At 40.2% G+C, this 25,150-nt stretch overlaps 2 protein-coding genes across 7 annotated transcripts in view; one reads left to right on the forward strand and one right to left on the reverse strand.

Moving 5' to 3' along the window:
- The window catches only part of pex1 (peroxisomal biogenesis factor 1), a 174,569-nt gene that overhangs the window by 100,987 nt on the left and 48,432 nt on the right, over positions 1-25,150 (forward strand). The window lies entirely within an intron of this gene.
- elmo1 (engulfment and cell motility 1 (ced-12 homolog, C. elegans)) overlaps positions 1-25,150 on the reverse strand; it is a 114,114-nt gene that overhangs the window by 63,349 nt on the left and 25,615 nt on the right. For 5 of the 6 annotated variants that reach the window (XM_055018067.1, XM_055018065.1, XM_055018066.1 and 2 more), the window contains exons 2-6: positions 11,880-12,035; positions 3,807-3,847; positions 3,558-3,630; positions 3,412-3,462; positions 3,132-3,301 (exon numbers count right to left, since the gene is read on the reverse strand). In XM_055018067.1, the coding sequence (XP_054874042.1) occupies positions 3,132-3,301; positions 3,412-3,462; positions 3,558-3,630; positions 3,807-3,847; positions 11,880-11,957 (413 nt within the window). In that variant the 5' untranslated portion in view covers positions 11,958-12,035. Of the gene's footprint in view, positions 1-3,131; positions 3,302-3,411; positions 3,463-3,557; positions 3,631-3,806; positions 3,848-11,879; positions 12,036-24,063; positions 24,266-25,150 lie in introns of those variants that run through there. The other variant, XM_055018063.1, reaches the window with a different exon arrangement.

Here is a 25,150-nt window from a genome sequence, read left to right on the forward strand (position 1 = left end):
CAGCAAGCTTAAGTAGACATGACACTGAAATCAGAGTTTCTCAAATGTCTCATGTGACAGGTGCAGTGGAAGAAAAGCTTTGAGCTAAACAGTGAGAAGGGAACAAAATCCTGCACATTTTACTAAATGCTGCATATTGCGCTGTGCGAAGGACAAGATGAAAACCTCGCTATTCTCAGACCTCAACTGTTTTCTCAGGGTCTCTTTCTTTAGTTAGAAAGTATTTTGTGTTTTGTGGATACTGATGTGACAAACTGACAGGATTGTTGTTCTCCAGGGTTGTAAGAAACTCAAATTAAACGACACAATATTGAGGCAGAGGCAGAAACATGAGATTGACGTGTCTTAAAACTCGGACAAATAAGACCTAATTTGTTAACATTGCTGAATCCCACATAAATTATGTAAAAATATAGATGTTTTTAAAATAATTCTCCACTGCTTTGAAAAGAACCCTGTTAGAAGTTGCACTGTGCATTCTGAACAAGGTTGTTTGTTGTTTCGGTCAGTAGAGGGCACCATCCACCTTTTAAGTTGCGGAGCTCAAGTGGGCAACAGCAGCTGCCAGCCAGCGCAATTTCCACATGAATACAGTACAGCATCTTTGGCAGAAGCATTAGATCACAGAACCGCTCAGCCCTCGAGAGTCTCAAGCACAGAGCCTCTTGAATAATTACAGTTCACCAAGTTGGCTGGCAGGCGCAGTAATGAGTGTGTGTGTTTGTGTCAGACATTGATACCTATCTGCATGTCTGTGTTGCATAAGCTCCTTCTGTTGAGATGGAAATGCAGCAGAAGCACTCGCCCTGCGCACACACACACACACACACACACACACACACACACACACACACACACACACACACACACACACACACACACACACACACACACACACACACACACACACACACACACACACACACACACACACACACACACACACACACACACACACACACACACACCACTCTAAAACTCTCCTGTGCTGAATATCTGATGTGATGCTGATTTACATAAAAACATTTTTAATCAAAGAGCCAGGAGCAGAGTGGAGTCAACATCAGTGCTGCGGGGATAGCTCCTTGCAATAAGATCAAACAGGGTCAAATATTTGCTAATTCGAACATTATATTCAAAAAGGAGAAGAGGGTCCAATGATTTCCTGTCAGATAGTAGAAGTGAGTGCAATGCCAAAGGCACTAACTCCCAGAAATAGGAGACCATTAAGTGGTTTCTGCTGAGAGGAAGACATTAAATCTCTAACCGGAATTTGAACCTTTATGTGCATACAAAGCAGTCAGGAGCACGACAGGACGGACCTGCAGCTGAAGTTATTACAAGTTTAAGAACTCAGCAAAAAAGATCTGCTCTAAGGCTTAAAACACAAATCAGTGTGAGGTTTTTGTACAGAAAAAGTGTTTTTGCTGTGCTGTAGTAGCGGCGCATTTGGCGTTGCGTGAGTGCGCATTACCACCAAGAGTGTGTCTTTGGTGCAAACTTCTTATGCAAGCAAACAATTCTTCATTCTATCTTTTCTCCCTCTCTCTTTCTGGGAAAAAGATTCGGATAATGAGAACTGCATGAAGCAGAAAACGAGCCTGTACTGCATGGCTGGCTGCTGCTGCCCTCCCTGCCAGTTTGCACCGTATGTCTGCGCACATTTGCACTCTTACTGCAGTTCTCCTGGTTAGCTACTGGCACACACACACACACACACACACACACACACACACACACACACACACACACACACACACACACACTCCCGTCCCTTGGCATCACGGCTGAGAAATTTCACCTCAGCGAAAAATGTCCTGGCTTTAACCTTCAGTTGAGACGGTCTCCAGGGCCCTTCCGCCCCCCTTCAACACGAACCCGGTGAGTTTTTGGATCTGCTGAACAGTCAAAAGCCACTGCAGAGCTCTCCTCTCAGCTGTGTGTAATATCACCATCACGCTCTACAAAGACGAACTGGAGCCGCCGGGCGTTTACTTCACAAGCCAGGAGTGTCTCTCTTTTTCTGAGCTGACACACCTGGATGACACTTTTGGAAAGTGTTGGGGGGGTTATGGTCCAGCTGTGCACCAAGTCTCCGTAAGCTGCACCCTGAGCTGCACTGGAGCCGACAAAGATCCCCTGAAAAATTTAACCGAACTACCACGAAGATCCATCGTGGAGATAAAAAGAACTGTCAGATCAAGGTGCTTGTGTTTCCTGTCATATTTGTTTAACGCCGGTATTGTTGAAAGGGAAGCACAACGTTAAGCACAAATGTAATTTTCTCAAACCTTAAAACATATTTTCACCTGTAACTCACACATTTACTTCCACTGCACAGCTTTTGCTTGTCATTTGTCATCAAAATGCAGTGGGTATTTTTTTTTCTCATGGCTATGACTCATCATGTGAATGTAGGAATGTAGACCAGATGACTTCAGGTCATGTATATGATTAGTTCTGCAACAAAAACTAATAATAACACATCTATCTAGCGTTGCAGTGATGCCATGAAGCCCCTACAGTATTCTGAAACACCAGAGGCCTCAACAGCAAGACTGCTGCAACACGAGACACCAGGGGAAAAATAAATAAATCCAGCTTAACTCAATGATTTGAGAAGCGTTACTGAATGAGCAGGTCGGTCAGCTGCTTTGAATGCTTTGAACTTAACTTGTCAGATTGCACAGTGCAACTCCTTCAGACTTCAGATCTGTGTAGAGCTTCACTTAAATACTGAGCTGCACGAACCCACAAGAAAATCTTGCCATACTGGGACACAAATCCCCGGTTTGTCACATCTGTCAAGTTAAGAAAATAATGTTGAGAGACACAGCAGCCTCAAATAAAATGTATGAAATTAAACAGCAGTAAGGCCTTTATCTAAAAATATGTTTTTTTTTGGCACAGATCCAGAAAATTTTGGATGATTGAGGATAATGTTTAGTATAAACACAGTAAATCACGTGCTGAATATTTGAGGAAAGCATTGGAAATGTGGGTTTTTGCCATATCTTACTGTTCCTTATTACATTTGTCACACAAATAGGAATTAAAAATATCATCTGAAAGGAGGAAAACACTGCAGTGACAGATGAAAATCAGAAAGCATGGACAGTTAATTGACTTACTCAGTCCCACTCTCCACCATCTGAGTGAGCAGAGAGATGCCGTCCAGGTTGATGAACTCCTGTGCGAAGGTGATGTCTCGGGAAGCATTGGCCAGATCCTTCAGAGCCTCCAACTTGGCGTCCATGCTAGAAGACTGGATCCGTTCATGAAGCTGGACTGCAGTTTGATACTGAAGCAGAAAGAGGGAAAGCGACACACATACAAACAGATATTGATGCAAATAAAGCATCTATCACATTGTAGATTCACATGTATTTTCTTTCTTTTCACAAAACTCACAGGAGAGGTGGTCAAGCGCAGGATTGAGCCGTTCTTGATGTCATTGCGATTCTGCAGAACATTACCGAGATCCATGTTAGCAAGCACACGAGGCAAACTTGCAACCATAATACGGACTTCTTGAGGTTAAAAAGAGATAAATGAACCTTTTCTGTGATGTAGAAATTCGTTGCGTCAGCAATCTGCAGAGCAAAGTTCTCATGGTTCCCCAAGGACCAGCTAAAAGGCATCGGAAGGAGAGAACACACATTGCATGATTGCTCCAAAAAGGGCAGAACATCTGAAATGTGTACAGCTAATAAGATTCCAGAATGGAGATAAAGAGTGTTTTTGCAAGACGTTCTTGTGCGCACAGACGCAGGCATTTAAAAAAAACAAAACAAATGCAGACTTACCCCTCACACACTTCTTTAATGATGGCTGAGAGAGGCTTTTTCTGTGGAGAGAACACAAAACTACATTTAGTTTGCAGTCCAGGCTTGAGTTCCTAAAACAACAGTCAATTCAGAGCAGGCTGCAATTACTTTATACTGCAGTAAAAGCACAATGAGAGCTGTTCTCCAGGAGCCTGCATTTATCTAACTGCTGCTGTGGGATCACTGACCAATTCTCTTGCATTTTATTCATATTTACTGTTTGTGAAACTGCAACCAGATCAGCAGCAAAGACATTCTGCTTCTAAAGTTGTGGAAAGAACATTTACTCCAGTGCTGCATTTACAGTTTAAAATTTGACGTAGATGTACAATAAAATATGTCAAAACTTCTCGTGCTTCACTTTAACCAAATATTATCTGAAGTGAAACAAGGATCTGATGTATAATTATAAGTATTGACTTGATGCTTACTGACACTAATGATGCAGATCAGCCCTTTGCTTCACCTTGAAGAACCACAAATTAAAGTCATGAGTGATCAAGGTTGGGTCAGATGACATTGGAATGCTGTCAGTTACTGGATAAAATTCACAATATTTAAAAATTTTATTTGATTACTTTTGAATTACTTTAACATCAAACGTTGAAATTATTGCACCTCAAACTGAAAAATGGACGCATCAATGCAATTTGGAGTTCTAAAAATATAGATTTTTTCTCCTCTTATAAACATCTCAGTACATTTTCATTGAAAATCAAATACCATTTGCATATTTAGTGTCAACAGTTGGCCAAATCAAGCTGCTAATATAAAATCAGCACGGTTACAAATTAAAAGTGTTCCGATTGTACTAAAAAATATGTGGAAAACATTGGCTATCAAGGAAAAAAAAGTTGCATCTTTTTAAAATGGACATATTTTACCATATTTTAAAGACACAAAACATAGAAAATGTAATCAATTAATCCTTGACAAATGTGACTTGGCTGATTACAGTTATTTATTTACTAAAATCACAATTACATGTGATCCATTACTACCCAACTCTGTGTGTAACGTTATACATTCTCATTGTTTAATCAGATATTTCCTGATTTGAAGCAAACATGTAATCATTTTAGATTAGATTTAGGCTTATCTCATTATATAACACTGAGGCAAGTTTTAAAAAAATCTTTATTAAAAAATAGTGTTCTTGAATCTGTACCCAAACTGAAGGCATGGAGATTTAAGCATTTTGGGAGCCAAAGGACCTAATAAAATGCAATTTATATCTACCTCATTGCCATATGGCACCTACATTGTTCATTTGTATTTGCACTAGCATGTCATATTTGCACTAGTATGTTACTAACTTGTGTTTTTTTTCTTTCTTTCATTATATTCTTATCATATTACTTTTTCAACATTTGTGTATACATTTATCCCTTTTTGTTTTATTTATGATGCTTATCTCGAATTTCTTGTTTTTTTACTCAATCTTTTACGTCATCATTGCATTGACTGCTCTATGTGCCTCTTTAATTGCACCCTGGGGACAAATAAAGTTTTTGGAATCTGAATCTAAAAAGGAGCTTTTTGCATTTTGGGAAATCAAGGTTGCAGCATTTTTGGGCGTTTCACCAAAAACCGGAATGTCAGCCTCTGCTGCTCCAATTCTGATCATTGCTTTCATGAAATTCTGCTTTCTGTGAGTCTCCCAACTTTGAAAAGTGAAGCGCTCAATCACTGCAGGAATCCCTTCAAAAATATAATAGATGTATTTTTGTTTGCACAAAAGCTCTGCTGGTCCATCCTCCCCGTGTTGCATCTTTGCTAGACTCTCAAACTTCATAGCCAAGAAAACGATTTAAGAATGCGACAGGGTGTCTTGTCCTTACTGTGCCGAACATAATCTCTACAAAACACGCAGGCATCGGCGTGTGCACAAAATCAAACAACTACGCAGAAACTATGTACACCAACATAAACGCAGAAGCATTTTGTGAGCATCTGTATACCATCACAATAAACTGAGCGCCGTGGCTCATCCCTCTGTATTGTTGCCTCTGGGAGGATTAGGCCGAGCAGCGAGAGACGCTGTTGTGATGAAGATTTAGAGACAGAAGATAATGGTGGGCATATATGACAGGGAGAGAAAAGCAGAGAGGTGATGGGAGAAGATGGTGGGCTGAGAACAAAAGGGAGAACAGAGGAGGGGGAAAAAAGTGGGAAACAGCCAAAGTGAATAAGATTCACTGAAAACTGCAGAATAGGAGGAGAGAGGACGAGGACAACAGAGGGGTTGTTAAACAGACGAAGGGAGAAAAAGTGGAGAAGAATTAAGAGCAGGCAAAACACATATGAGGGGGATAAAGTGACAAACATTAAGGAGAATGTGTGCATGAGCAACGCCAGTCAGTATTAACTTATTATCTGCTCGCTTGCTACTTGCCGTCGTCCTCAGACTCTCTGGGACTTAGATAAACAAAAGCAGTCCGAGCTACAACAGGGTTTCTAAAGGCCATTTCAGGATCTCTTCAGTGTTATCTGGAACTGACTTGTGGACAAAAACACGGTTTGTAAACTAAGCAGTGAAAATGGAAATCATGTATTTGCTGTTTCTTGTAGAAAAAAATATATATATACACATCTCCTCCTCTGATGATAAAATATCAACAATGCAAACATGCAAGGCCTTGACACTACTCAGTTTTTACGCCACACATTTTCTATTTCTTAGTGCTATGTGTTTTTTTTATGAGAAAACTAATATAATATGTTCAATCATCAAAGAAAGAGCAAACCTTTGGAAATAGCTTCAAAAAAATTAAACCACTTCTGCGTGGCTCAGAGTGATTCCCCCTCTAATGCACGATCAAAGCTTTTTCCAGCTTGGAATTGTATTATTAATAAATTAATACACTTATATCTGTGGATATTTTAATAAATGTAGTAATATGGCAAAAATAGGAATAGTAAATGTAAAGCTGCTGTGTTAAAAGTCAGAATTTACAGAGACAAAAGTAAAATAGAGGTTTCCAACGGCCTCCTCCTGTACTTCTGTGTATCTTGTGATGTCTGAGGTCTAAATACACGCTACGCCCTATCATTGACTTCTCCAGGAGTTAAACCACCTCCATTATTCTATCTACTCTCTCCCCTGTTCCATTTCCCTGTCTAAACTCCCACCGCATGTTCCTCTGCCTTACTATTACCTTCACTCCACACCAGCCATTACCTCCTGTGACTGACTGTAGTCCAGCGAGCAGAGCAGTGCAAGTCTCACACCTGATACGAAGCAGAGTTCACCTTGTGGAAAGGTGAAAAGCAAAGCTGCAAACCTCGCTGTAATAACGTTATACCATCCGCTTCAGCTACAGTCATCTGACACAACACTTTCTAACTGGAGGGACAACAAGTGCACTTAGTTTTTTCTCTCTCTGAGGTCATTTTGGCTAAACGACAACAAGAAGAACAGACTTCAGCGGCAAGAACCGATGTGTCACAGAAGTGAGTTTACGACAGACATTTCCAACTATTACTACACACAAGGACACAGTTTGCTGCATCCTTTTCCACTTCTTATGCATGTTTAACTGCGCTGCTATTGCAGAGTGACTATTTTTGCTCCAAAATTTCCCAAAGAGGAAGCTTATTTTATCTATTTTTTTCATTTTTGTTTTGGGTTTCTTTTGCACTTAACCATCTGAATCCTGAGCAGTTTCAGGGCGTTTTTTTTGTCACATTTTTACTCACTGTGCATTCATTTTTCACCACAATATAAAGTCCTGCACTTCCTCGAAGAAAACAGTGCTCAAAATTGTCTTTTGTGCAGAGTTTTACAAAGATTTAGAAATCATAAATACAAAGGACAAAAATGTATTTTGTCATAATACCTGCATAGTATGTCAATACTGGAAAAAAATGTGGCTGTACATGCTGTAGATATTTCACTACTTATGTTTTAGCTGTTTTCTATACTCGTCTTCTATCTGCTCTGTGTAAATAGAACCTGCAGTTCAACCAAACGGTCCTTGAATTTTTGTCACGTGACTGTGGGTTGCAGCTGAGTCACCAGCATCTTCTCTGATGCAACGAGAAGCACAGACTTTATAATACTTTACAGGATCTGGGTGATAAAAACGATTTATTCTACACGTAAAATGAAGCCATTTTGATGAAATATCACGATTTAACCTTAAATCTGGTGCATTCTCCAGAGGGAACTGCACATCACACATGATTCATTCAAGGGGAGGTTGAGCAGCGATTGATTCTTTCCGTTTCTTGCTGTGATAAATGGTGTAATTTTCTCTTTTTTTTTTTTTTTTTAAAGATAACGCACCTTTTAAAATCCATGGCTGTGTTTGGGGACTCAGAGGGTTAAATGTATTTGAACAAATAAACTACCTTGATTCAACAGCCAAGAACTGCTTCATACAGTCATCATCTGTAAGTTATAAATACCAAAGGCGATGACACGACTTAGAGATTCTATACATAATTTGATGCAGACTTCTGCGTAGGACGAAGTTGTATCTGTGAATTGAAAAAGTAGAAAACTTCAACAGCACTATTCAGCAGGACTCTTTTTTGCCTTTAATGACGACAGAAAACAATTATATAAAGTTTTTTTTGCTTACAAAAGACCAGCAGATAAGAAATTTTTGGGCGGACTTTATTATTGGCGACAACTTTATTATCTAAAGACCTTCAAATAGGTAAAAATCTTTGTCTTAAGCATACTTATGAATAGAAAATGAGCCTTCACAGCTAGCTTTTCTTCCCTTGTTTGAATAAAAATGATCTTTCCCTGCATGCAAACAGTTATCTAATTCCTCATCCCCCCCAGAAACCCCGTCACCTCATCCTCCTCTGTTGCTCTGCTGCATTTCTGATGAACAATCGCAATAAAACACTCCATACAATCGTCTGCACTTGTACCAATTCCCCAGCATTCCTACACAAACGTTGCACTTTTGTGCCTACGGGGCGCCGAAGATATTTGGAGAGATACAGAAATCACAGCGTGATTTATGCAGACACAGACGCACACAAAAAGCAGCAGATGTACCTCAAACACACTCTCAAATTCACACTGCAGAGACAAATATACAAACAGAGGCAGAAATCAGAAATACGCACACACACACACACACACACACACACACACACACATACACACACAGCGAGCTGTCAACACAAACATGAATAGTAACAAGTATGCATGTTGCCACACAAACACACCCACACACAGTTTCACTTATGCAGAGTTGTACCCACGATAACAAACACCGAAAAATCAAGTTTGTGTTTGTGCGTGCAAACACACGCACGCACGCACGCACGCACGCACGCACACACACACACACACACACACACACACTCTTTCTGTGGGTCTCAAGAAAGCTGGAGGAGCAGAAGCCCACTCCCCGTCGCATGACTCAGACAGCCATATGCTGCTGCAGGGTCTATTGTACAGGGGGAGATGCAGAGGGAGGAGGACGAGGTGGGGGTTGATGGTGGAGGACAAGACAGAAAGAGGCAAGTTTCACAGTTGCAACAAAACATGGGGAGGAGGAATGAGAGGGGGAACGAAGCAAAGAAGGACAAGGAGGAGGAGGCAACAGATAGGTGGAACAAGAGGAAGATGACAGCGAGAGATAAGAGAATTAGAGAAAAGCGGAGGAGAGGGAAAGAGGAGGAGGAGGAGGCTTAAAGAAGTGAAGACAAAAGACAGACAAAACTAAAGCCAAAGGCAATTTACTATTCAGACAGCACATAGTGCCGCTGATAAGGGGTCGTTAATACAAAGAAAACTACATTCCTAAATCTACACTTAAGTGCCTAAAGCGCCTTGCGGCAAAAAAAAAAAACAAAAAAAAAACCAACACATTTACTCCATAGTTCAATGCTTCATTCAGCGGTTCATCCATTGAGAAGGGCAATCGTGGCTCCAGTTGCCACGGTGACTCATAGCTTGTACAATCATTAGCCCATCTGTGAGTCACACACACGGCGAACAGGCCATATTACACACTATTTGCAATCAAACGACGCAACAGTAAACACGCACCCCCTCCCCACATGAGCTAGTCATTGTTTGGGCTAATTATTTTATTAGCATGTCATTTGCTGCGTTTTTAGACACTGGCAATCTGCTGACTAACAGCGTGACCTTTATCTGTGGGCTTGTATTGGATGTGAGCTGTGGGCAGGGGAAAAAAAAGTCTCAGACGCCAATACTCAACCAGTCCACATCAAAAACCGCACCAGTTTTGTTAAATAAATGTTGCAAATGAACTGCATTATGCTAATCTGTATGGTGTTTTATCAAACACAGAACTGAATCTATTAATAATAAATAAAATCTAGTAATAAGTTGATTAGTAATGTATGTGCATTGCATTTTAATAACCAGTGCAGCCTCCTTACTTTTACAGCTTATTTTTGCCTGCGCTACTTCTTCTAAATATTGGTGATTTTAATTCTCATATTGGTTTTTCAAGCTAAAATAACACCATGATATTTTTTATGACACATGCATAAAAGCCTAACCGGAACATTCTCCTGATGCAACACCATTAGCTGGATGATTTCTCCAGAGACAAAGCACCACTCTGTTGGTCCCTTTGAACTACAAAAACCCCACCTGTAGTCATACTGCAGTGATACAGAGAACAATTGTTGGCTGAGAGCCGACACTGGTTTGCAAAGAGCTCATTAATCACACAACTGTTAAAAGTAGATTTTATTCAGTAGAAAAGTCATGTTAATTATCTTCAATTGTTATAACTGGCAAATGCCTTGACCAGGGTCGGTTTAAAATGACGGATTTGGCACCTGAATGTTTTGTACGTTGCAATCTAAGCCTGAACCTATGCACTGATCTGATGGGTGTTTTCTGCCCTGACAGTCAGCTAAACAGGTCAGGTGCTGGCCTGAAATAGCAGATACAATTTAACTCTGAACCACAAAATTGTAAAAAATACAAGTAAAACAAAAAAAATGTAAAATTATACCATTCAACAGAACCAGAAACTGCATAAATAGAAAGAAACAGCAGATTTTCAACCTTCCCATGGTTCTCAAACTATTTATGTGATGCACTATTCCATCAGAAAACTTAAGCAAATGTAAGCTAAAACTATATTATTGCTATTTGATCAAAATGACTTTATTCCACGTCTTTTTTTTAAAATCCCTTGTACCAAATATAATTTATAAAAAAGAAGAAATTCTGTGAAGTCACTAGTGACTCGACTGTGATCTACAGTCGTGACAAAATTCAAGAACTTTTTGCCTGAACTGGACTGAACTGCAGGCTGTGTTTACACAGAGCAGATAGTAGGAAAGTATGGACATCAATTAAAAATGAAAGGAGTAGAATATCTATATTGGTAACACCTATACGTGCACTTGAAAAAAAATGCACATGTTGATTCCAGATTTTTTCAATTTTTGTCAAACGAATCATCAAAGAAGCTCGAATTCTTTTCTTTTTTTGAATATAACTTATGGCCTTATAACTTTGTTATGCTGCACATAATGCATTTTTAAGTCCTCTCTACTTCTAACCATGGTTGAGCTGTTTCCATAGAGGTACATGGATTTATACTGCAGTAAAAAAAAAAAAAAAGAGCCCATGGTGACCTAAAAACGTAACAGGAGCAAACAGGAGCCATTTTTTGTAATCACAGAGCCTCCCTTATCACATTCACTGCAGTATCTTTAAGCTATGTCAGAGCTGCGGCTGTGTTAACTGTTAAACATCTTTAATTAAGGGCACTTCCTTTGGGCTAATTAGTATAATTGTTGGGAACAACGCAAAAGCTGCATCATAACCCTGATCACATCCGCCCAGCCCCTCCAGACACAGACACCCCCAAACACTTCAGCTACTTCATTATATACACAACAGCGGATTACTGTGCAATGCTGTGTTCAGACAAAATACACTCTGTGTTTATGGTGTTCAAGACTGCGAGGAGATTGTCACAGAGACAAAGCATCCACCTTTTGTCTGTCAGATTGTTGTCTTGGTGGATTTAAAGGATAGCAATGTGAGCTCATAATACGACTGTCTGTATTTTGTGCTCAGGCACCAACCTGGTCTATCTCCATGAGCTTGGGGAAGGCCCCCGGCCACTCAATGGCCACCTTGACGATGTCTGCCGGCGGCGGCATGGCTGCCGGGGGGGTGTTTGGTGTGAGCCTCGCTGCCTCACACCTCCGTCACTACTACTGGAGATCGCTCATCCAAACCTGCAGGACAAGAAAGGAAAAAAGAAAGAAAATGGGGCACATTAGTCAAGAAGCAGGATTAGTCATTTAAGGTGACGTTTGCTCGCATTAGCTTCCTTGAATTTCAAAGAACATTGTGTTTAACTGAGGACAAAAGGCCAACAGCATGAACCAGTAATTCAGCTTCATACATTTAAAGTTTTAGAGAAAACTGGTCAGTCGGCCTACTTACATCTCTTACTATAATTTGTTCAAACACGCTGAAGTAAACACACTGACCCCTTTTATTTTCAGAACCGAAAACCATCTGAGGTCTGGTTGCAAAGCTATAAACAGAGAAGTTTAACATCAGGCCTCCTACAGAAACCACAGATGCCATATCTGCCATTTATATCACACAGCTAGAACGTACTCCACCAAAAACCTAGTTCTTCCTGCATATACTGCTACTGAATATCAGAGTTAAGTTCAAAGTCTCACTTACAGCCTTTAAAGTACACAAACCGATTTTTATCTGTCCTCTGAGATCTTTCTCTTTTTTCTCCACAGGTAGCCTAATTTACTCTTGTTGACACACAATGGTAGGACCTGCCGGTGGGATAAATTCACAAGTGTAATTCAGATCTAAATTAACTGCTAATTTGCTAAAAATGTCACAACAGGAGGCTGAATTAGAAACTTACATTGTTTTTTTTGGATCAGCTGTGCTTCATTGCTGCCTGGGCTCAGTTCAGACATTTATACACAGCAAAAAATAAAATCACAAAGTATCTTCCCATGACTGAAGCAGTGAAGCACTTTGAAAGTCCTTTTGGACATTTTCACAGCAATAAAAGCGCCCGAGTTCCCGGAGTTTGAGAGCGAAAGTAGCAGTCATACAGCTGCACTTTAGCCACATTATGTAGGGCTCAAATGCAGGAGTTTAAGCAGGTTAGTAGAGCAGAGCTTCTTCCTTGGGGGTTTTCCTCCACTTTTACACTTTCAGGTCAGCTTACTCATCACAGGGAGCATTTGTGTGAACTGTCTTCTTTGATTCTGGGTGAGCTTTGTCAAATGTGAGTAAAGTGCTCGAGTGACATCACCTGGATGTCTCGGCTTGGGATTGGAGCAGAATGTGGCTCATAATCTGCAGATATTAACTTGTCATACATGTCATGCATACATGTCAGACGATGTGCAGTCAGAAACTGCAGGAAAGAAATGCCAAGTGAGTGGATGAGAGTCATTTTGAAACACTTTCTCCATCGACAAGAGGATGTTTCTACCATCGATCCATGTCTTTTCTATGTCCCACTTAATAGCAAGAATTTTTACTAGCCAAAATTAAAAGGGATCCTTTAGAATGTATGATTAATACCTTGTGCTGAGTTTTAAAATGTGCAAATATTAATCCTTAATCAATACATCAGGTTGAAAAATCCAATTTCAGTCAAGTTATAGCATTGGGACTGCAAAATTGTATAAACACTGATTTTCTAATTGGAACGTATAGTTTCTTTCATTATTATTCATTCTTTTCTTCTGTCTTACAAGTGCCTGAATTTAAACGCTGCACTCAAGGAAGAGAGAAAGAGCACAGAGCAGCAGAGCGGAAGAGTGAAATAAGTGCATTTTTTCATATTCACTTTCTGGCAAGACTTACTTAAGTATTAAATAGACATCAGTAATTTAACTTGTGTTCTCTGTCTTTCACCAGTCAAAACAAATGCAGAAACAGACCTTGAGTCAACTGTGTTCACCCTGTTTCATACACACACTAATAATCAAGCCCTCCAACACTCACTCCTCTTTCCAGCAATTACACTCCAACACTGAGCCTGTAATCCTGGGTGGCTCCTCCCTGGCTTCGTCCCTGTGCACAGGACTCCCGAGAGGCTACCAAAAAAAAAAAAAAAACAAGCACGATATCTGACAGAGGAGCAGGCAGCCAGACTGACCTGAAACCCTGTGGTTTTGTAAGATAAGCCAGTTAGAGGTCCCTTGGTGGTCACTCAGACCCATACGGGGGCAGCCGAGTAAAACCGCTTCACTGTCCTCACAGGGGGGTCTAATGAAAACCTGCCTGTGTCGAGTTATTGGGTGGAAAATGCAGCATGGATATCCCCCAAACTAACCAAGGAAGACATCAATAATTCACCGTCTGAGCCCGTGTATGCTTGGATCATCCTAGTTCCTGGTGGAGACGTCTGTTTACATATTTAATCTCAATCCATTATGCATAAAGACTGGCTCCGACTAATTCCTGGGAGAACACTGCCGAGTAGAACATTGTGAGTGTTAATACATACAGCATGTGTGGATGAGCACAGGCAGAATAGTGAGCGATGAAATGTGTGCGTTCACAAACACTGACAACTGTGCAGCTGTAGTGTGCATTCAGGGCTGTGTGCGTTCCTGTGGATGTGTGTGTTTGATGAGGAAGTGTTAATTTAAAGATCGTATATGTGATGAGGCTGGCCTGGCGTTGTGCGTGTGTGAGTCACCCCATAATAATCCACATAGCCTTTATTCAAGGGCCCGTTGCCATGGCAGCTGCTGCATCAATAGCTTGAGATGTGGATGCATCTTTCTCTCCGAACTGCGAGCCACACTCAAGTCACGTTTGTCACAACTCCGCAAAAACGAACCACTCCAACCCTCTGCTTTGAATTTCAGCACTGACATCAGTAACGAGTACGTCCGCTGAAGATTAGTGTGATTTCATAGCATATGTTAAACTCTTTGTGAGGCACTTTCCCTTCAGTGATGCTCAGTGCTTGCAGCTATGCGTTTCTCTGGTTCCCTCCCCTCTGCCTCTCCCCTTTGTAACCTTATGCGGTGAAAATCTCGCCTCTGGAAAACACCGAGACGGACCCATATGGACGTCTGGATAAACACAATCCTGCACACATCACACTTTGAACGCTCATTGCTGAAACAAACGTACTGGCTGAAAAATATTAGCAGCATCTTCCTGTTTATTCATTGTTAGAACAAAAAAACGTGTCAAAAAGACAAGCCCTACTGTACATATGTACAGAATGTGTGATTCACTCAGTTGTAGTCTGCACACAAAAGCACGTTAGTCATCTATGCACAGATTATCATCCTTCTCAATGCTAACTGAGAGTCAGTGAATGAAAGCGATAAAGCTGCTACTCCTGAGGCACCCTGGCAAGATTTTAGGCAGTACTATAGCAATATGTAGTTCAATGTGCGTTGTTTAGTTCCAGTAAAATGGATGAATCGCATTGATTAGTGCCCGACCGATATTCGATTGTTGGGCCGATACTGATTTGACCGTGTATGAAATTCTAACATCGATATTATGGCTGATTCTGTTTTTTTATATATGCTACAGAGTTATACTAAAAAGAAAGGTGCAAAAAAAGGCAGTTCATTAACTTTCAAGCAATGTATTTCACAAATTAGTTAGCAGCTTACCGCAAAGACAAAGTCTGACTCCGCACCACCGTCTACTCTGCTACATGTGCTGCAGGAAGTGCTGAGAGTCATTGTAAACAATGAAGTCAGAGCTGCTCTGCTGGACAAACTATGTGATGACATCGTTTCTCAAGTATCCTAAGCGTTTTTTTCTGTATCATGTTCTGGAGAAGATATATCTGTGACAGGCCAATAGAGGCCAGTAATATGGGCCAACTGATATTTTAGATGGGCTCTAACAGCTATAAATCTCTATACAGTTGCAATGAATTTCTATACAGAAATTCATGGTGTCCAGACAATGAAACCGACTGATGCTCCTCCCACGTTTCGTCTAGCGCCACTAAGGTTCACATCTGTGGAATTTATTGAAATGTCTCAACAGTTATTGGATGTATTGTCATGAAACTTGAAAAATAAACAGGCACCATTCAGGATAAATTGTCGTGACGGTAATGACTTACTCATTATATACATTTCAATCCATTCAGATGCCAACCTGTACAACCCAGTTGAAAATTATGGTCTATGAATGTATCTATGAATGGCAGCACCTAGTGTATGTAAAGCAACATTTTAAATCAAAACATCACCAGTGGAGAATATAGAGAGATACTAGAGAGAAAATTAGCTACAAATGTTGATGTTTGCAAGTCTCAAATATAGTACCCTGGCAAATGTAGTAAAGGGTTCAAGTTATACTTTGCAATTTCATTACACGAGACCCTCTGATGATGGCTGTTGCGGACCACATGCCTGAACTTTCACAATCCATATATGTTGATTTTTAATAATAATAATCTGTATCATATGCCTGTAGGGAATTTAAATGCTGAAAAATTCTTAGAATTCTGTAGAAGCTGACACACACGTCATTAGCCTCAGCTGCACTTTTTGTTTATTGCTAATTATTTCACATTAAATTCATAGCAGATATTTTGCCAGATCATCTCAAGTGAAGCACAGGCATATCTGATAGCAGTAACGATGGCTGCTTTCCAATTTTGCGAGCCCTTTCCCTTTTTTTTAATTGTGAATGCTGGCTGACTGACAAGGGCTAATCAGACACTTCATGGATCTCAGTCATCGATAAGGTTATTAATTACATCTGTGCTGTTTCCACAATGACGAGTCGAAATGTGCACTGGGAAAAATGTTTTTGCTGAGACCAAACTTTGAGTTGTAGCCAAATAAATAAATCCACTGAGATGACATACATTGGTTCAGAAATTTTTTTTTCCAAAGGGGTTACAAACATAGGGCCACTTCAAATAATTGCAAAGTTTCTATGGGATGCCACACCAATAGTAGCACAATGAACGAACACCAGAAAAAAAACACACAGGCCCTATTTGGAAGATGTACCATCAGAAAAGGCAAAACCACTCAAAGGGTTTCTTAGTACAGAAAACCACACGATCATTAAAATCCCAATGAAATACTGATATAAAACATTCATTTACAGCATAGTAAAAAGACCAACAGCAAAATAAACATGGCTAAAAGTTTTCCTGTCAAAACACATACAACAAATTTGTCGTAATATGTGTCTAAATCTGACCAATAATCACACATCACAGACGGGTGTTCATGGGCGTCATCCTGCACTACATTAATAAACACAGGTACAAAACGGGGTCACCCTTAGGTGGGTTGCATGATTGGGAGCCAAATGACAGACCTGCTCCAGAAATGCCTGAATTAAAATTTAAATTTGGGTTTGGGTGGTGTGACTATGGTTTTGGGGGGGTTCTACAAAAAGAAAAAAATCTAACTGTAACCTAATCAGTATTGTATTTGTGCCTGATACACAACTTTTGTGACTAAGAACGTTGCACAATATTAAAACAACATAGTTACTTGAAGAGAATTGTTCTGTAACTTGCTACAAATGCACACTGTAGATAAGTTGCAAAAATGGTTTTCATCATTTAATTTGTAACTATAAATTTACATTCCATTGTTTTATTTTTTTTTCCTTAACTTGTGATTTTTATATTAGGTTTTGTTTTGTCTATAATCATATTTGTTTATGAGCATTTTGTTGTGTTACTATCACATCAACAGCATGTTATTAAAACTCATTACAATGCTGATTTTTATGTGTGTCTGTTTTACTTAGTTGATGTATATGTAAAGAGATACTACTTTTGCTAATAAAACATTTTTAGTGTTGTCTATCATTAGGAGGGAGAGTTTCTAACATCTTGTGTCCTTTTAGCTGTGAAATACATGCAAAAAGCTCAATATAAAAAATAAATTTTAAAAAGCTAATAGATCTTTTTTGGGAAAACTAAGGTTAATTGATAGAAAAATGATATTGACTCTGTTTTTACCAATATTTCAGCTTAATTAGTTAGTACAGTGATGGTATAAGAGAAAGAAATGGGCAAAATTCCAAAACTGAGTTGCAAAAAATAGGTAGCTCCTGTAAACAGCAAGTGGGAGGTTTGTTTACAAGTCAAAATACAATTTTCTCACTCAAACAGGGGATTCGGATTTTCGGTAAAGCCAGCAAGTGTGTGCGTCTCCATCTGCATGTGTGTATTCCCAGCACCTTGTCATCATCTTCTGAGAACTTCAGATGACTCAAAGAGGAGCGGCCTTCAGGCTTATTGATTGGAAATAACACACACGTGTGCGCACACACCTTTCTCACTGCTGACAGCCGCAGCAGAATCCCTTGAAAACAGGTTTAGATGTAATTGAGAGACACATTGGTTCCACACAGCAGCACACCATGAGCAGTTCTACAAGCGGCACGGCACTCGTTTGATCAACATGTTTTTCCTGCAGCCGACACGCACACGCGCTCCGGGAAACAAGTTCTTAGCACCGAGGTTTTCACACCGGCATTTTTCTTCTCTGGTGTGCGTTTGTCTCCATATATCCTAAAGTCTATAGTAGGTCTTCATGAGCACTTACTATAGCCTGGAGGTCTGTGTATCAGCTCCCAATCTGCCACTCTGGCATCTCATCACAGCCTCTTTACACTGTAAATGGAAGCTTGTTATCGAGCCTGCTGCTGTCACCGCTCATCTTGTCAGAGCAGGTGATTTGCAGCAACCTGGTTCAGTTGAGTGTGAGCGAGTGTGTGTTTATTTTTCTCCCTGCCAGGAAGGTTAAGCAGGCGAACAGGACACGGAGCTCTCTCCATCTTTTTTATTTGCAGAAGAACACTCAGCCAGCTTTTATTCTTTTTTTTTTTTTTTTGCAGGATGTCGTCCGGCTTCCTTCCTCTCTTCTTACCCTTGTTCATTCATTGTGTCTACCGCACGCTTTCATCAACCTCTCCTCTATTTCTTGCCAAGTTTCTCTCTCCACAGAGCATATTATTTTGCAGGATTTGACCAGAAAAAAAGCACACAAGCCAGAAACACAGAGCGATCGCTCCTTTTTAAAAAAAAAAAAAAAAAAAAAAAAAAAGATGTGACACATTATCATTCTGCTGGCTTAATTGCACTAATGTACTGTACGCAATAACATGCTGCCAGAACCATCAAACTAACCGGGCGCCCGTCCAGCAAAGCATTGTAGGCTCTGAATGTATGTGTGCAATTAATCTGGCCTTAAATACTCGCCCACCTGCTGTAAGCAGAGAAGCAGGGTCACAGTGGCCATAATTCTTCAGGATTAACTTCCAACTAGCGAGAAAAAAGCAAAAAAAAATCTTGTGTTGCCCTCAGAAACTTGTGATGTGATCCTCAAGCCTGAGGTCGAAATTAAGCAACGAAACCATCAATACAGAGGACAGGGAGGTAAGAGGAGAAGAAACATAGGGGAAGAGACATCCTGTGATTTGTTGGGCAGCGCTGGGTTTCACCTCAATAATTCATGGTGTGTAATGCGAGGGTCATATCATCCGTGGAGGGAGGAGGGAGGTGAGAGAAGGTGAGAAATGCGAGGACACATGAGAGGAAATAGAGGGAGGAAGGGGATGAGAGGCAGTGGAGATTAAAGGGAGGGAGGCACAAGCAGTAAACATGGAATGACATTTAAAGTAGATTAAAATAAAGGGTAGGGGGTCGTTATGAAGGAAGAGGGCAAAGTGACGGAAAATACAACTGGGGATAATGAAAAGGTAGACAGCAGGAAGGAATGATTTGAACAAATGAAGAAAATAAGATAACAGAACAAAAGGTAAACATCTGAGAGCAGAACAAAAGAAAAGAAAGGGGAATAAAACTTCAGAAAGTAAAACTTCAAAGCATGTTGAAGTGAAAAAACAAGAAAAAAGTATCAGCACATATGTAAAATAATACACAATTTCACAAAATCTAATGTATAGGTCCACTACTTTTGATGTCTTTCACATCACACAGGAGAAACGGAAAACTTTTTAATGGATCACTGATGGAGGAAGAGAAGACAGCAACATAAAGTGGGGCCTGCCAGCTCCTCTGGGACCTTTTAGCAGGAACCTTAATGGTGTGAGAGACGATGAGGCAGCAGTTTTTGCTCACAGTGACAGTGAGAGCAACCAGCACTCAGCCCTGATGAACTGAGAACAGAAATATCTCCTGAAACTGTCATTTTTCTCTGTTTCCAAACTACGCCAGGATATAAATCATAAGTGACTTGATGATGACCTCATGTTTAACTGACATTTAAACTGACACAGTTTGCCTTAAACTAATCTCCCTTGAAATGTTTTGCTGAAGTGACTTGAAGAAGAACTGGCTAAAAGTTTGAATTGATTTATTTGTTTTTTAAATGAATAATCTCTGCTTTAACTCTCTAAACCCCAAAACCTGCTGGCAGGTTTGTAAGAGAAGTTATATTTTAAAAGACTGTCAAAATGATACCACTTATCAGAGCCAGAAACTGTCAGAACAGAAAGAATTGGTGGATCTTCACCTTTCAAACGCTCTTTGAGCGTATCATCAGGAACATGCTGTTCAGTGCAAAATCTCACTTTAAGACCATAATAGTTCTTCAAAATCATTTTATTCTTTGGTCTCATTGAAAAGTTCTGCAAAAAGAAATCATTTGCTGTAAGGATAAACCAATATGTTGTGGGTTTTTTTGTTGCTTTTTTGTTTAGTTTAGTTTAGTTTAGTTTAGTTTTGTTTTAGGGCCAATACCGATGCTGATTATTGTAAATCAAGAAACGCCAATTTCCAATATTTGGAACTGATGTACATTAAATGTAATGTGATAACAGGAACCTGTCATTATTAACTAGGCTTCTTTATTAATAAAGGTGATTATAACTGAATATGTAAAACAGAAATAGGAGTGATTAAGATGTCTCCTGCAGCTACATCTGCTGTTCTTCTCTGTTTTCTTAATATTTCACTTTCTATTACCTTTACTGCCCATTGAGGTCCATATCTTAAAGCATTATTAGTTATTGTTTTCTAGACTCTGCTTCAGGTTAATCTGTGGCTGCCCTCTAACTTAGCCGCTAGCTGTTAGCATAGCTTTAGCCACTGTGAGAGAAGCTAATTTCCTGGTTTGTGGCAACAGCTTGTGTTTCTTGTTCAGTTTTGTTCACCACAGAGTGACAACAGACAGAGAGAGGAGGCTGCATCAGACCTGAAGTAGCATATTTAATTTAGCAATAATCAGTCGATAATTTACAGATACAGATAATCGGAAAATTGTCAAATGGGCCAGGGTGATAACTGGTCCATCCCTAGATTGCTGTAACCAGATTGAGTAAAAAACAAGAAAGAAATCATACATTACACTGTCCAACTGTTAAGCCATTAATGACTCAACTGTGACCAATGATGTCACAAAAAATTCAAGGACTTCGGCTGAACTGCAGGATGTGTGTATACAGATTAAAAATATAAACTGTGAAATATCTATAGTTAGTAGAGCCACATTTTTTCAACCTGTTTTAGTTTTTTTTTGGGGGGGACACACTGTACAGAAGAAATTTTCTTTACTTTTAGCCACATTTGTGCTTTTTCCTTACAATTGCAGGACATTTGCACAGTACTGCAGGGGGAAAAAAAGAGCCCACAGTGAGGTAAAATGTGACAGGAGCTAAAAAACAGTCAAAGACTGCTTGTGGTTTAAATGATTAATCCTTCAATCCTACATTTAGATGCTCACTTAAACTCTACCTTTGACTCATCGTATGTCTAGGGCTCAAAACAGCTTCCTAAACATGATGAACCTCATCATCATGAACCTCAGTCTCCTAGAGCAGACCACATAGGCTGCCGGCCAAAGCTTACAATAGGCACCCCAACCACTTCATAAGAAACACTGACTCACAATGACTACTCTTGACAATTTTAGACCCAATTCCAAACAGCATTTATTCTGGTTCGGTGAACATTTTAATCTGTTATTGTCACAAACGGCAGCATCACATCATTAAACACCAAACATGCAAGGAATAAAAAGTCATTTCCAGCCTCGCGTTAGCCACAAAGACCCTGAAACACGCAGCAGCAAGAGGAAGTCACCCTGACAATCAAAAGCTTTGTTCTCAGCTTGCAAAAACATGAATCCTCTTATGTTTCCACATCTGGCTGCACCATAAAGTCTCATAAGATCATGCATTTTTAGTGTGGGAGAGAATGCATACATAATGCTTTAGTGTGACAACTTTGCTCATGCAGAAATCTTTGCCTCTATGTGGGTGTGACTGTATTAGCTTATGAGCTGGATGGATTTCAAAAGAAGCTCTTCATCTGATGCCGCTACAAAGGGCCCGACTAGCTGCAGGGGCCGGTGTGTGTGTGTGTGTGTTTGAGTTTGTGTGTCTCTACAAAAAGAGCACCATCCTTTATCTGAGAATTGAGACAAAAGGCCACCGACACAGTGCCGAGTTATTGTCGCTGCGAGCGTGACTCCTTCACACACCTACACACAGACTGGCCACAGGATGATCATGTTACACCTTTCGGGTGTGTGCAAAGCATAGATGCACACATTCATCTTTCGGTTCATGTAGATCAGAGGTTTTAAGACACTTTTTTCAGACACCCCTGCAGTTCTGCCAAAGAACAGAGGAATGCCTCATTTTAGACAAGATATTATTTCACCATTAATGATATGGAAGCAAATGTAATAGTGAATGTTACAATATGTTCCTCATCCAGCTGGACCTCCAATGTTTTGGTCAGTTTTTTTGCATTTGTGCCATTCCCACTGGCAGAAACTAAGCATTTCCACCACTTATCCAAGTGGTTCTCAAACTTTCTCTTGACATTCCCCCCCTCCAGATGCTGATGAAAATATTCCCTAGACTGTGAACCGCTGATGTGGAATACTAACACAAAAACACAGCTTAGTCCCAAGAGAACATGACCGAAACAGTACACTGAAAGTAAGAATCTTAAAAATGCTACTGTGTTATGTCCAATCCCTCTCCAACAAACATATACCCAACTCCCAGCCCACAGGAAAAAGCCACTGGCTCTGAGACAAAGAGCTGACAAAACAACCACAAATAAAGGAGACAAAAAGAAAGAAGGGGAAAGGCTGGGGTCAGAGTTTAGAAATATGGCTCTGAGACTCCACCAAAGGAGGAAGTGCCATGCTTTCAGAGAGTCAACATGCACTAACAAGATAGAAAGAAAACAATCAGGTCAAGTCCTTTCCTCACAGTGCAACGCCCGAAGATTTTTATGAATTCAGTAGAGAATCTTGTAAAGCTGGATTGACAAGCATCACACCAGCCTGGTGACTCGACTCTGTGAGACTCTTGCAGGGAACGTGCGCTTCTCAACAGATCTTTTTGCGTCAGAAACCTCCCCCCCAGGTCTCACAACACAACCGTAACCAGGATATCCTGTCAAACGTCGGCAGCTCGTAACTCTCATCAGGTTGACCTTTTGCGAAGGTGTTCAGCCTGCTGAGGTCAACTTTTGCACTCACACCGAGCACATACGCGGCTGATTCTACTGTATGTGCGTCGACTTGCATAAATCTGCACACACACGGGAGAATGAGTGAGCATGGAGCTGCAGGGTATTGCTGAACAAGGTATAAGTGTAGCCTAAATAGTGTGTTGTGAGCAGAACAAGCCAGCAAATTGAGGTAAACAAGTGAGTCAGAAACAATTAGAGGTACTTGGATGGCATTCTGCAAACCCAGATAATCAAAACACTGAAATGTTTCGAGACACAAAGACAAAAAAGAAAGAAGAGCAGAAAAAAAATGAACACAAGACAAAATTAGCCCCACAGGCATACAGCTAATTCATAATGTCTATTGTGAGGGAATCTTCACATTGCCAAGTAATTACTTTCCAATGCAGCAGATTTATCAGCTGAGTAAGTACGCTCTTTTTTCAGCCTTTCCAAAATCATAAACTACTGACACCACATTTCCATCCCCCTCCAAAACCATGAGGCCTCAATGCTCAACTGCCTTTAAACTCATCCGTTACTTGACATCGCAATTCTTCTTTGGTTAGGAGTAGAAAACCCACAAGAGTCCCATGTTGGATCAGGCAGGAAAAAAAAGGAGGCATCTACACTACATACCAAGATATTTACCACTGCAGACTGCAAACATCCAACCACAATGTTCGAGCCCACTGGTGACACACTGGAGAGGAAAGGAGGCAGGGGAGCATAGAGCCGCACCCTGAGGCCTACTGCATCCTGTTTAGCATGAAGGAAGACTGAAAAAACACTATGAAGATATGAGGACTCACCCGGAAAACTTGACAACCAACCAGGACTGTTCGCTTTCTTCCAAATCAACCTGCTTCTAGCGCATGCAGCGGCTGTAAGAAGATGGATGAAGCAGCTGTTTTCTAAGCAACGTTAGCCCGACAATCTGCCTGCAAGTGAAGTTCCTTCGGCATCATACAATACAGACGCAAACTTCACAGCGTTTCGCGCAGCGTTCTCGCTGAGGCAAAAGAGCAACCAAGAGAGCGCTGAGACAGTCAGAAGGAGGAAGTAGGCGTTTGTCTCGAAAAGAGGAAACAGGTCTGTCGGTGAAAAAGGCGGCAAAGTAAAAAGATAAGATGATAAGTACGAATAGATTGAATGAATCTATAGATTAAGATTCAAAGGTGAGAAAATACGAAAAAAGCACCAGGAATCCTCAACATAGACTAAAAAACACACTTAAATGAGTTGACTGGATTACTTTAGGTTAATTATAGTGATGGATAGCTCATCAGTGTCCCCCTCCTGTAGCCCACTATGTGAGTCTAAACTACTGAAGCCTCAATAAATACTCACCTTTTCTAACCAGTCACGGTACAGCTAATCTATCAGGGGCCTTTAAGACACTAAAGACCAAGAGGAAATGGCCGTGACACTGGTCAGAATGACAGCACTGGATGAAAAGTTAAAGAACCATAAGGATCAATATATAATTGCGGGACTTTTTGTGACATAATTGACAGGTATCATAGTTGACATTCTTTGTTTTCAGGCCTAAAATCAACATGGCTGCCTATAACCAAACACCACATGGCATTTTTACAGAAAGATTCTTCTGAAATATCATATATAGAAATTATTAAAATAAAAATTGAAAATTATTTATAAAGATATTGTAGTAAATCTGTTGACGTGATAAATCCACACTTGACTCACACACTATTTTATATTAAATAACTCAGAAAGTCTTGGAGTCTTGCCAGTCTTTTCTTCAGGAGGAAATGACATCATGTGGAGCAGGTCATGTGATCTGGAATTAACACACTTCCTTGAGAGGTGTTTTTGTAATTGGTAACTTAGTTGAAAGTGATTTCTCGGACACAGATACAATTAATTATTTTCCAT

This window comes from Amphiprion ocellaris, chromosome 15 (assembly GCF_022539595.1).
Source record: "Amphiprion ocellaris isolate individual 3 ecotype Okinawa chromosome 15, ASM2253959v1, whole genome shotgun sequence".
NCBI lineage: Eukaryota > Metazoa > Chordata > Actinopteri > Pomacentridae > Amphiprion > Amphiprion ocellaris.